Source organism: Triturus cristatus, chromosome 12 (genome assembly GCF_964204655.1).
Source record: "Triturus cristatus chromosome 12, aTriCri1.1, whole genome shotgun sequence".
In the NCBI taxonomy this organism is placed as follows: domain Eukaryota; kingdom Metazoa; phylum Chordata; class Amphibia; order Caudata; family Salamandridae; genus Triturus; species Triturus cristatus.
In genome coordinates this window covers 750,661,280-750,675,095 of record NC_140595.1, presented here as the reverse complement: position 1 = coordinate 750,675,095, position 13,816 = coordinate 750,661,280, and the positions used below count along the sequence as shown (strand labels likewise).

General features: G+C 41.8%; 1 protein-coding gene across 1 annotated transcript in view; it reads right to left on the bottom strand.

Annotated features, from left to right (window-relative positions):
• Nucleotides 1-1,592: 1,592 nt before the first annotated feature.
• Nucleotides 1,593-13,816, bottom strand: part of LOC146782691 (vomeronasal type-2 receptor 26-like) — a 221,741-nt gene continuing 209,517 nt past the window's right edge. Inside the window, exon 3 of the mRNA XM_085638430.1 lies at nucleotides 1,593-2,503. Within this exon, the coding sequence (XP_085494556.1) occupies nucleotides 1,593-2,503 (911 nt within the window). The remainder of the gene's footprint in view (nucleotides 2,504-13,816) is intronic.

The following is a 13,816-nucleotide window of genomic DNA, read 5'->3' as shown; positions in this document are numbered from 1 at the left end:
ATCGGGTCTAGAGATCATCAGTTCAACAAGTACTTACTTGCACCCACTGGGGTGAACCACTCAAGAACTCCATCAGAGATCATCAGTTCAACAAGTACTTACTTGCACCCACTGGGCTGAACTACTCAAGAACTTCATGTACCAGCTTTCCTTGGGGCGACCCGGAGGAGGAGCTAGCGGAGTGCGGTCCATTGCGGTTGTTTATAAAAATGGCTCCCTCGAGCTTTGAGCTGACGAGCTCCTGGACGACGCACCTGCGTGCCTGTGCGGGCACTGAGGCCCTTGACGGTTGCTTGGCAGCTCTCTCTTCCACCCCTAACTATTTTCTCTACTGAGGAGGGAAGTTATCCCGAAACCCGAGCCATGTCTCGGGCGATATTTTAAAACCCGGGACATGTATCGGGTCTAGAGATCATCAGTTCAACAAGTACTTACTTGCACCCACTGGGGTGAACCACTCAAGAACTCCATCAGAGATCATCAGTTCAACAAGTACTTACTTGCACCCACTGGGCTGAACTACTCAAGAACTTCATGTACCAGCTTTCCTTGGGGCGACCCGGAGGAGGAGCTAGCGGAGTGCGGTCCATTGCGGTTGTTTATACCTACAAAGCTCTTCATGATGTAGGACCATAATATCTGAACCACCACCTCTCATTCCACCTACCCGCCAGACAACTTTGCTCTGCCCAACTTGCCCTGGCCACCTTCATATGAATTGCTGAGTTTGAAACTGCAAAATGGCTTTGTACATCAGGTTTAAAGGTTGGAACTACATCAAGGTTTCTATGGTAATTTGGTAAAGTATCAACCTTTTATGAATTGCACTAGAACAAAAACTCATTTTTTACACACTAGTCACACAAACACAATTGTGTTTTGGCATTAGAAAACTGCAGACTATTACTAAAACAAATCTCAGGGCAAGTGGCCACCTCAAAACAAATGTGTTCTGTTCATCCTTTAGCATTCACAATCTAATCCAGCCACTTCTGTCTGTCAGTTCTAATGTCATTAAAATCATGGATGTTTTTTGCGAAAGCCTTACATAAAGCACATTTCAGCTAGAGATAAAGTTGAATTGCTAGGCACAGAAACATCAACAGTTCAGAGACAGACACAATGAAGGTGAGTAGAAATTGTACTTATTGTGATTATCGAAACATCAAAGAAGGAAAACAACCCCTGAAACATGTATGTTTGTACTTAGTTGTGTAGATATGGGATTTACAGAACTCACACCATGCCACAGGATATGGACTCATTCGCTTCAGGGAATATGATGAGAAAGAGTAGAAACAAACCTTTTCAATCAAAATTAATTCACTTTATGAAAAAGTAAATACCTGAAGCAGACTCCCTAAACCGGTATGACAACAGAACAGTCAGTTATTTTAATTATTTAATATGCTGTTTCTGCAAAGTGTTTTCTGAATATTTTTTGCCTAGACTTACTCTTTGACACTTTATAAAATATTTATATTTATTTTGTTCCATACTGTGAACACAACAGAGCATTTGTGTAACACATTATGCAGGATCATCAGGAACACTGTATCAGACAGCTACAGTTCAAGTGTCTAAGTAGTGTCTTATTTCTTCCCAAAGTCCTTTCCCATCAGATATTCCTTTGTGTTCATTTCAGGTCTCAACAGAATAATGTAACATTTTGGGAAGAATATGCATGAAACCAATGCAGAACTGGAAGACAAGATGGCAAAGACCTCCATTGCAACCATGTACTTGCCCTTGGTGCTGAGATAGGCTGGAATAAATGAGAGCCAAACGGTAAGAAAGGCCAGCATGCTGAAGGTAATGAATTTGGCCTCATTGAAGCTGTCAGGCAGTTTTCTAGCCAAGAAGGCCACTACAAAGCCTATAGTTGCCTGAAGCCCAAGGTATCCAAGCATACACCAGAAAGCAATTGTAGACCCTTCATTACATTCATATAATATCTTTCCAGGTTGAGAATTGATGTTATATTCAGAGGAAGGTGGAGAAATAATCATCCAGGAGGCACAAATGAGGACTTGAATGAATGTACAGACAACAATCACTATGTAAGATAGTTGGGGGCCAACCCATCTCCTCAAGTCACTGTTGGGTTTTGTGGCGTTGAACGCAATGACCACCATAATAGTTTTGGATAAGATGCAAGAAATGCAAAGAGCAAAAGTCATGCCAAAAGCTGCCTGGCGGAGAAGACATTTCACTGTAGTAGGATAACCAATAAAGATCAGTGAACAGAGAAAGCATAGAGCAAGAGAAAATAGCAGGAGGTAGCTTAGAGAACGGTTATTGGCTTTGACAACGGGGGTGTTCCTATGATGAATAAAAAGTTCCAGGATAGCAAATGGCATTAGTGAGCAAACAATACATATGGCTGTCAGGCCAACACCTAAAGGCTCTTCATAGGAGAGGAACTCTATGACTTTCAGCATGCAGTTGTCCTGCTTCGCATTTGGCCACTGGTCCCACGGACACTTGGAGCATTCAGTTGAGTCTGAGAGAGAAAAGTATCAAATCATTTAGCAGTAATACATTAATAAATGTCATGTGTTTATTAAGGATTAAATATAATTATGTACAGTTTACTATTTGTGCATTACCTTTACACAGATTATACATTCCACAGCAGAGTCATTTAATACCCTTGATAGTATTGACTAGGACTATTCAAGTACTTTTTATCTTCACAACTAAGCTCACAGATAATACCAGATACCTTGACTTCATCATCATTTACAACCGATACACACACATATGTGTCTATATATTTTGAATAACTGAGGTTCTAAATTAATTGCGAAGTGAAATATAAGGACTAGGATGACTAGGAAGTAGTTAAATGCAGGTCTAAAATAACCAGGAGAACTTTCTAAATATGCATGTAGTTATATTGTATATCAAATACATCAAAATGTTCAGCTCTGAGTGATATATACCACCTAGTATGCATGTGGAAAAAGTAATATTGTCCATATATTAAAGAGGGTAAAAGTTTGGAATTTCCCTCTTGGAATAATTTCTATGATGTAGCTCAGTGAAATTGAATGAATATGCATATGTAAATTAAATGAAGCTTGACATATATCACATGGATATATATTCATAATTGTGCTTGCAATGGTTTTTGTAACTATTGCATCTAATTGATGATGCTGTTGTATATTTAATACTTCACTTAGAGAACTGTAACCCTAATTCAGTTGTAATTGAAGTGATTTCCTTAGGTTGTGTTTATGTTGTGTTTGTCTGTATTACATCCCTGAAGAAGCATCTCATTACTGCCAAATGCATGTTGGCTGTGTCTGTACCAGTCAAGATAGATGTTTGAATGGACTAAATTGGAAGTAATAGGGTATGGAGACATATTTGACTTTTTTAAGGGTTGCCATCATTAGCATGCATTAAGAATTACTTATTACATTGTATATTTTTGTAATAAAATTGTGATGAAAAGGGATTGTAAAGTAAAAATTATATAATAAAAATATGAAAGGAATGATATATGAAACATTATAAATGAGTCTCCCAAAACTGTATAATTTTTAGATATTGTTCCCTACGAATATATAATGTATTTGGATTTAGAAATTAGTCAGGAAAGTAACGGCCTCAGTGGATGGTAGCAAATGTGCAAAGCCAATGGCATCTACCAAATCATTCTAAATTTGAGCATATTTCTTTAGGTAAGAAAACACACCTTAACTAAAAAAAAGTATATATCATACTGGACCCAAGACTATCTCTAGACATTATACTGCATGCATTAGAAGAGGATGCTTTTGATATAAAATAAATTACAGTGCTATAAATACCAAAGAAAGTCCACCATGAAATTTATTTTTAAAGGGCTTGCCTATTTATGTTTAATAGCAAACAATTCAGTAGAAGTCCCCCCCCAAAAATAATGTTTCAAATGGTCTACGTAAATTACCAACAAAAAGCATGTTAAACACATATGTATGAAGAGTCAAGGTTTAAAGCAGATACACTCTAGTTCAGTTCAAGGATGAAGTTAAAATAAGAACCATTGCAAGCCACTTAAAACAAAGAAGGAAAGAAATCAAACATTTTCCAAAAATACCCTGAATACCAATCACACAAGTAAAAAAAACAAATATAATATTTACTTTCAAATATTGAGAGAGAAAAAATTGGAAAACTATACAACTTATTAGTTGAAAAGTAACGTTTAGGAAGCTATTATTATAACAGGAAACTCTTCCTCTATTAAATATTTTTAAATGCATCTTTAAAAAGGTCAAACAGTTCTCATGTAAATAAAGAACAGATTGATGCAGAGGGGCCTCTTAATGTAAATAGGTTTTTTAGTGAGCCTGAAGGTGGACGTTGCTGGCAAAAAATATATGCACCCACAGGTGAACTTTGTTAAGAGGTTTCTGGAGAACTTATATATGAGCAATGTGGCTTACTGCTCTTGTGGGGGGAGGTGATTAATGCCCATTGGTACAGACGTACCATGAGGGCACAAACGAGGGATTATGTAATTCATTAATATTTTTTCTTCTTTTTCCATGTCTCTCAATTTAGTGTTTTCTGCCCCAATTTTGGCCCATAGGGCTAGCAGTGACTTCAAGAGGTAGTCTTGAGTTAGGGTTGGAATATTGCCAGTTTCGAGTGACTATGCTACTGATGAAAGGAACATGATGACAGAGGCTATGTGATACAATAAAAACATAAAACAATTTAAAAAAGAATCACATTACTTCTTCTGCTTTTGGAAAAATATGGGACTGCACTGAGTTCTTTGACAAACTTCTGCTTTGAACTTTTTCTTTTTCCCACAAATGGGATCCAGTCACAACATCTAAATTAAAACCTCACATAGCACATTTGATTGCAAGACGGCAGTTTGAATGGTATAAAAACAGACATAATATGAGAAAAATTGTGACAAAAGTATAATTTCTTGACAGTAACTTGTATTTTATAATCCCAAAAGAAACATTAACTTTATAAACCGACAGAAGGTAAGTTAAACTTCAAAACATGCACCAAATCTATAATAAAAAATATGAAGAAATATTTACTTTTAGACATTTCACATGTTTAGTTTTTGACTTCATGTTTCAATCCCGCCTTACTAAGGTAACTTCACTCCCATTATCATCATATAATCTTCCCAAATTTCAAAAGATTCTCAAGCCACACTAAAAACGTACACTAACTAGACATCATTAATTATATTATTTGCAAACACTTCAACAATCATACGTTGCTAAACCAATCATCATACAAAATCAAGTACCATAAGATGTAAAAAACACCCTTCTATACATATACATATGAAATAAATATTCATCGATGCTCAACATCAAATATTTATTAGCACACATTGTAGGTTTGCATAACCACCTTTTTATGTCTACATAAACACAATTCCACTATCACACAGTCACATTCACATACCAACACTCACAAGTAAATTTATACATGAACCAAAGTCAAATACACACATTACACCCAAACAACGACTACAATATATATATATATATTCACTGAAAAAAAACATAGGTTTCAGGGGTGTTATAGTTAGCTGGACTTTTCACTTGTACAAAACCATTCAAATTCCCCCGTTATAGTTAGTTCAGCTAACTATAACTCACGCGCCCGCAATGCACTGCTGATGACGTCATATATTACATCACTCATGACATGGTCAGTGACATCACTCATGACATCACTCATGACATCTCAAATGACATCACTGATGACATCATCCAGTGAATGTGTGTTTTTCTGAAAATTAAATATGTTTTATATATGTATATCTCAAGGTCGATGGAAGAATAAATGGGTATATAAGTGTCTAAATGGATGATTTGTTTTTGAAAAATTGATTGTGTAACTGACTGATTAAGTGTATCATAGTGAATACATGGCTTAGTGAGTAATGTTTAAATATGTAAATATCTGTATCAGTCTCTCACTTTGTGTATAAGTGGCTGCATGGGTTGGTGAGTAGCTACATGGGTGTCTATATAGGTTATTAGTTGGTTTTTTGAGTATCAGTCTGAGTGTCTGCATGGTTTGGTGGGGGGTATTACGTAGTGCATAGGTGCATGAATGAGTGACTCGCTCTTTGTATGTGTTGAAGACAGCATGTGTGCAGGACTGTATGGGGGATGAGTGTGTGTATGGATGTGTTAGTGAGTGAATGACTGTCTCAATAGTGTCTTTATGAGTAACTACATATGTTTTAAACTAGTATATGTGACTATTGGTGTATATAAGTGAGTATATGTGAGAGTGAGAGATTGAAAGAGTTCCTGTATGAATAAGTATGTGTTTCTATAAGTGATTGTTTAAAAGACTAAGTATGTGTAAGTTTCCGTAAAAGTAAGTGTGGTGGTGTGTGTATAACTGTATATGCAAATAAATGTATGTTTGATTCGTTATTAGCATGAGTGACTATGTGTGTGAGTAACTCTATGGATGAGTGGCATTGTGTAACAGGATGTATAGGTGTATGAGTACATATGATGAGTGAATACATGTATGAGTGACTGTATAGGACTGTTGGTGAATGAGTGGATGTGTATGTGGATCTTAGAATTACTGAAGAGGTTGTTGTAACTGGTATTGGTATGTCCATTGTTTTGAAAAGTTTAGTCTCTATTTTTGAATGTGTGTATCAAAGGTTATATTAGGGTGAGAGGAGGTCTGCCACTCTATCACACGGATGATGTCATCAGTGATGTCATCAGTGATGTCATTTGAGATGTCATCAGTGATGTCATGAGTGATGTCACTGACCATGTCATGAGTGATGTAATATGTGACGTCATCAGCAGTGCATTGCGGGCGCGCGAGTTATAGTTAGCTGAACTAACTATAACGGGGGAATTTGAATGGTTTTGTACAAGTGAAAAGTCCAGCTAACTATAACACCCCTGAAACCTATGGTTTTTTCAGTGAATTTCTGAGGTTTTTTAAATGCTAATTCCTAACTATAACGTGCCTGAAACCTATGTTTTTTTCTGTGAATTTCAAAGGTTTTTTAAATGCTAATTTCTAACTATGCCTACAGAGATAGGACATGTGAAGAAAGAAGAAAAAATGCACAGAAAGAAAAAAAAGAAGTGCAGAAAAAAGCAACAGAAGTCCTCAAAGACGAAGAAAAGTGCAGGAAGAAGGATAACGTGCAGAAAGAACAAAAAGAAGAGCAGAAAGAAGCCTTGTTGCAAAATCATCCTGTACCCTCAACTTTTTCAGACGGATACTGGTGGTAACTGAGTCTGACTAACCAGTCCTAGAGCCAGTGCTATGTTAAAAGACACTTAGAATACAGTGAAAACACCTACATACACTAGGGAACATTATGCGTTGGGGTCCCCCTGTGATTAGCATGACCTCCTCTGTAAGCCCCTAGTATATAATAGGGCAGGGGGATTAAAACTACCTCTTAAAAAAGGCCACAGGGCGTTTTTGCACACGTTAACTCAGGCCCCGTCCCCTCCCTTCACCACTGTGTAAACACGCCCTGTGTCCGTTTTTAGTTGGGAGAATAAGTTCATTTGAATCCTGAGGGTCCCTAGGGTCCAACTAGCCCACTAGGTACCTTCAGTAAGTGCCACAGAGCTGCGTTGCAGAGAGGTGTAAAAAGTGGCACGGCCTGGACCACCTCTCTGCAATGCAGCTCAGTGGCGCTTACTGGAAGCACTTGGTGGGCTAGTTAGCCCCCAGGGGCCCTCAGTATTGAAGGAAAATTATATCCCCAATTTAAAACGTGCCATAGTGCGTGTTTGCACACGTCACCTTAGGCCCCGTCCCCTCCCTTCACCACAGTGTAAACGCGCCCTGTGGCTGTTCTAAGTTGAGAGATTAAGTCCCCTTGAATCCTAAGGGTCCCTAGGGTCAAACTAGACCACTAGGTACCTCCAGTAAGCGCCACAGAGCTGCGTTGCAGAGAGGTGTAAAAAGGGGCTTGGCCTCAGAACACCTGTCTGCAGAGCAGCTCCCTGGTGCATACTGGAGATGCCTGTTGGGCTAGTTGGCCCTCAGGGACCCTCAGTATTGAAGAGGAATTAATTCCCCAACTTACAACTCGCCAGGGGGCGCGTTTGCAGAGTGCTGCAAGGAGGGGGCGTGGCCTCCGGCACGATGCCAGTCTTTTATTTATTTTAATTTTTTAAGAAGGGGGGCTGTGTGGTTCCCCTTCTTATTCTAATTTATTGGCCCTGATGACCCCATCCCCCAGGGCCTGTCTCCTAATTATATTTTTTTGACCCCAATCCCCAGGGCCGGCCACTGTTTTTTATTATTTTTTAAAAATATATATTTATAGACACACCTAGGACATGCTGGACAAGCCGTACGTACCTATCACCATGACGATTTGCGTGATATTCATTAAAAGGCGGCTATGCATACAATGAATCCACGTGGAATGTATTTACACCACTAGTGAAGCTCTGACATGTCTGATGCCCTACCGTGCCTTATCCCGGTAGACACCCTTGTCGTTTATTTATACAAACATGGGTAGCTATTGACGGGCACATTTAATACACATGCACACCAAGCCATTCAAAGGGGATTCGACAAAAATTCGACCAAAACTATGCAAGAAACCCCCCTCACGGTTAATAAAACACACATCCACTGCCGGATGTGTAATACTTTTTATTTTACTCTCTGGAAAGGGGACGAACATCACTTGAGAGTCACAGCGCGCTCCTGGCAGAGCCCAATGCTATGTTACACCCACCAGTGCCTGCTGAGTGCCACACACCTCTGTGTTGTATTCCACTAGCTAGTGCATATGCTATGACACTCTCTAGCCCATGTGCACTGTAACACCACCCCGTGAATATGTCATGCCACACTTGTCTTCGCACGGGTTATATTCAATTCAAATCACTTTATTCGATCAATAAAAATATCAATCATAAAAGTACAAAGTACAAAAATGCATCACAAGTTGATAACCAGAGAGACCAGGGAAATTCATAACAGCGAATGGTCAGTTTTCTAATTCTCTAGATGGATATAAAAAGTAAACAGGGCTAAAAACAAGGCTAAAAATAGATCAAGCCATAGGTGATATATACATTAAAAAACCACATAACAGTATAAAAAAAAAAAAAAAAAACATCCAGAAGAAAAGGGCTCGGTGGACAAAGCTCACAACATTTCATTTAGCTAATTTTCCCTTGACGAGCCTTTGCCTAATCCTCCAAGCGTGTCCCAAAAACTTTGCTGTACCACAGATAATACTTGGGATTAACGTCTCATAAGTTAAAATGCATAAGGCCACCCGATGGGAAGAACAGCCCAAATTGGAACAAACCGGTTTTAGCCACCTGGACCTCACTTGGCTGTATGCCCTACAAGCAAAGAAAAAATGTGCTATAGATTCCGTAGGGCAAGCACAGCCCGGACAGCCCTCAATATTTCCCGAGTGGCCGCTCCAACCATACTGAAAATCACGGAGAGGGAGTGTGCCATACCTGAATTTCAGGTAGAGCACTCTGTCCCCCGGGGACTCGATGAGGTCAAGGAAGGGTTCCAATTTTAGGGCGGGCTTAACATCCAAAAATCTCTCCGACAAAATGCCATTTTGATGTTTGTTGGACATGGCGGAGATCCAGTCCCAGTAAAGCTTTTTCACAAGAGGTTTGGGCGGGGGCATCTGGCTCTCCCAAGCCTGGTCCAGACCAATTTCGACCACTAATTTCATCAAGTTAGACACCCAACCAACCTTGTGACCTGCGCCCGAACTTATCAGTTCTTTTAGTCCGGATGCATAATGGCATAGGTCAGAAGACCTCATAAGCCGGGTCCAGTATAACAGGGGGCGCAGCCTCGCCACTTCGTTTATTGGGTGCCTCCCAAGGTCGTAACGGAGAGGTAATAGAGGGGTGGAAGGGGGGAGCAAAACTAGGTCACGAAAAAATTTGTTTTCTGATTTTACTAATTCAGAAAGATTATCGAACCCCCAAAGTTCCGCCCCGTATAAGCACCCAGGCAAGGCCTTACCCTCGTATACTTTGATGGCTGGGGCTACAGGGCGACTATAGGAGAGTCTCTGGTGCCTCGCTATGGCCCCGGAAATCCGTTTATGGTTTAGGACCATTTTAGTCAGATGAGGTGCCCATTTTAGTTTGTTGTTCATCCTTACCCCAAGATAATCAAAGGCCTCTACCAGCTCCAGCGGGCTGTCATTCAAGTTAAATTTGTTCCTGAAGCTTTTGGATGGTGCCAAAGCCATTAGCTTGGCTTTAGCTATGTTGATTACCAAGCCTCTGTCAACACAGAATGAGGTGAAGCGATCAAGAAGTTTTTGCAGGCCCATAGGGCTCTTGGAGACCAGGAGGGTGTCATCCGCAAATAATAGGGTTGGTATTTTTTCCCCGCACAGGGTTGGGGCATCGGCCGCGTCCTCTCTCAAATGGTCTGCCACCCCATTTATATAGAGAGAGAACAAGGTCGGCGCCAAAACACAACCCTGGCGTACTCCTCTCTGGACAACTATTTTCTCTGTGAGCTGGCCCTGCCCCCCCCCACCTTACTCTGGCAAAATTGTCTTCATGCAGGCGTTTAACAAGAGACAGGATCAGGGGAGGAATTCCTAGATCAAACAAGACTTGCCAAAGCTTGGAGCGGGGGACCAGATCGAAGGCTGTCTTTAAGTCTATAAAGGCCAAATACAGGCTACCCTTCTTGATGGTTACAGTTTTCCAGTGGATCAGGCAGAGTCTAAATACCTGATCCATTGTGCCAACACCACTTCTAAATCCAGCCTGAAAGTGGGACAAAACACCCTCCTCATCAATCCATCCCTTCATCCGTGTTAAGAGGACCCTGCCAACTATTTTTTGAATGACATCGATCAAACTAATCGGTCTATAATTTGCAGGATCCTCTCTATCCCCCTTCTTGTAGATGGTCACCACCTCAGCCCCTTTCCAAGATTCGGGTACAGGGTGACCAATTGCTATGAGGTTTAGGGATCTACAAATAAATTGTGCCCAAAGGTTTCTCTCGTGGATCATAAGATCGCCCGGAAGGCCGTCGGGACCGGCTGCTTTACCGGGCGCAATTGAAGCAATAGCTCTAAGAACCTCATTAAGGCCATAAAGCTCGTTCACAGAAGGTACCACTGGGGGCTCTAATTCATACCCTTGCTCATGCGGTGTGCACCCTTCATCACCCATGTATAATTTCTGAAAGTGCTCGAACCAGTCTCGCCCCGAGATGTGGTTCGGTAATGGATCAGCCCCCCTCCTTGTGCCAACATTAATAAGATCCCAAAATAATGTTGCATCCTTCAGCTGGGCAGCAGATTTCAGATCTTGCCAGTGGGCTTCTTCCCAAGCTCGTTTGGCTAGAACAATGGACCTGTAATATAATTTCCTTGCAGACAAGATGTTACTCTGGACCTTGGTTTTTAGAGCTTTCGAAAGGTCCTGCCTCTGTGTTCTGCACTCGTTAGAGTACCACGGATTTTCGCCTTTAGGAAGTGGGCGCTTACAGCCCCGAGACATTTTGGCCTGGAAGAACTCACTTACATTGTCCACAGTTGAGAGGTATATTTCCTTAAGCTCTGAGCAGTGCGTAGGAGAGGGGGGAGTGTAGGAAACGTCGTTAAGTAATGAAATGTTATCATTAATGATCTCCCTAATGCCCTCCAGTGATAATTCGCTTTCGGCAACCTTATGCCATTTAAGGCGCCGATTGCAGTTGGACGGGACAATTTCCCTCATCCGAGTAGTCTTGGTACTAACAAGCTCGGTGGGAATAAGAGCAAGATTACATTGAAAGTGCATGGACAGGGGATTGTGGTCACTTTCGCATCTTTGGACCACTTCCATATCTATAAGGTCGCCCCAGGAACCAACGTCCAACAATATATAGTCAATGCGTGAGGGCACCTTGGTTCTAGTAAATGTGGGGGCTCCCATTAAATCGGATTTAGATCTACCATTGGTCGCCCTCAAATTATGCGCAAGAGTCAGAGCATTGATTTGTATGACTCTAGGGGACCATTTCTTTATTATAGGGAGGTCTAGACAGGGAATTTCCCACTTGGCATCCAGATCCCTTGTGCCCTGGATATCCTCATTGCAGAGTGGCTCAAAGGTACAATTTAGGTCTCCTGCGACGATTGTGCCTACTGCAGAGGTGATGGCCGTGAGCTCAGTATCCAGGGTTGATATAATGGGGCTTGCTTGTCCACCAGGGGTTCCTCTGGCATATACATTAAAGATCTCCAGGCCAGCTTTGGAGTCTGGCCCAGTAATGGAAATATGAAGAATGTCCGGGGAGGGAATTTCCCGGATTCTAACAGACCAATTCAAGTGAATGTTGACCCAAGCAAGTAGTCCCCCCGAGGGCCTGCCTCTGGGTGAGCTGATGGCCGGGACATGAAAGGTGGTATAGCCTGACCTATAAAGGGGGACTAGGCTCCATGTCTCCTGGAATAAAAGTATATCGAATTTGTTGATAAAATCGTTCCAGAGGGGGTCGGCAAGATTTTTATCCAGACCCGCAATATTCCAGGATAAAAGATGGAGTGATCTTGCGCAATTAAGGGGAATGTCTTTATTTACATCCACCACCTCACTTAAGACGTTTGCTTCACTTGGTAGTTGGGGGGGAGCCAAAGTAACACTACTAACCCCACCCGGGACCATGGGCAGAGAGTGTACTAAAACAGTATTAACCACTTGGGAGAGGCATTCCGAGACAGGAAGAAGGTTATCTTGTTGGTTGTGAATCAGTCAATCAACCTGTCTGAGACCTGAATCTCCGGACTCATGCAGGAATGACCAAGAAGGGGAGGGACGGAACTGGATCGAGGAAAACTCCGGCGGAGATGTCCTGAGTTCCAGTAATAGGAGGTTTTCTGCTAGGGAGGGGTCACTAAGTTCAATCTCAATGCAATCTGCCTGAGCATCTGCCCTAGAAATCCTATTTGCTCCAACCAGATCGTCTCGAATAATGGATCTACACCCCCTTACGTAACGCAACCAATGGATAGCTTTATTGAGTAGTGAGTCTCTACCTTCATAGCCCCCTTTGCTGGCAATTTTCGGAACGTTGGTCATATACACCTTGGTCCTAATAGGTCGATGGGGCGGACGCTGGCCATAGGTGGTTCTGTAGGGGGATGATACAATGGGTACTCGTGGCAGCGAGGATATAGTGTGGATATGGTGATCCATTGGCATAGGTCTAGTTTCGGGTACCACAGTACGGGGCTCACCTCTCATGATGTCTGCATAAGAAGAACCAGCCTTGTCATTTGTGGCCTTCTTCTTAGCAAGCCCCCTCGTTCTTTGGTCTTGGGATGAGGGTGAACAAGTATTTGGAGTGTAGATTGTGGGCCCCTGTGTGACCCTCCCAGTGGGTGCAGAAACCTCCCTTGATGGAAGTGCTAGGGAGGTAGTAGTTAGAGGAGCTTGACCCTGGGCTAGACTATCCAGTCTTGCAGTCAATAATGCAACCATATCCTCCAACTTCTTAATCCTAACCAACAAAGCCGACTCAGAATGCCCAGCCTGTATGCCGACGGCTAGCCTTTCACTTGGAAATAGTACCATAGATTCCTCTGGGGCCGATATAGTGGTAGTGCTAGTGCGTGGAGCAAGTAGGGAAAATCTGTTTGAGCATAGAATGGGGGAAAAAGTAGGAGATACCTGGGCTTGTTGCTGCACCAACCCTAGTTCTATAGGAGGGCGTAAAGGACTGGGAAAAACAGCGTCCACGAGTGGGTTGTGTGTAACCGGTAAGGGAGCTAGCATGGGCTTGTTGCAACTAGACTGATTAATAAACATTGTGGGGA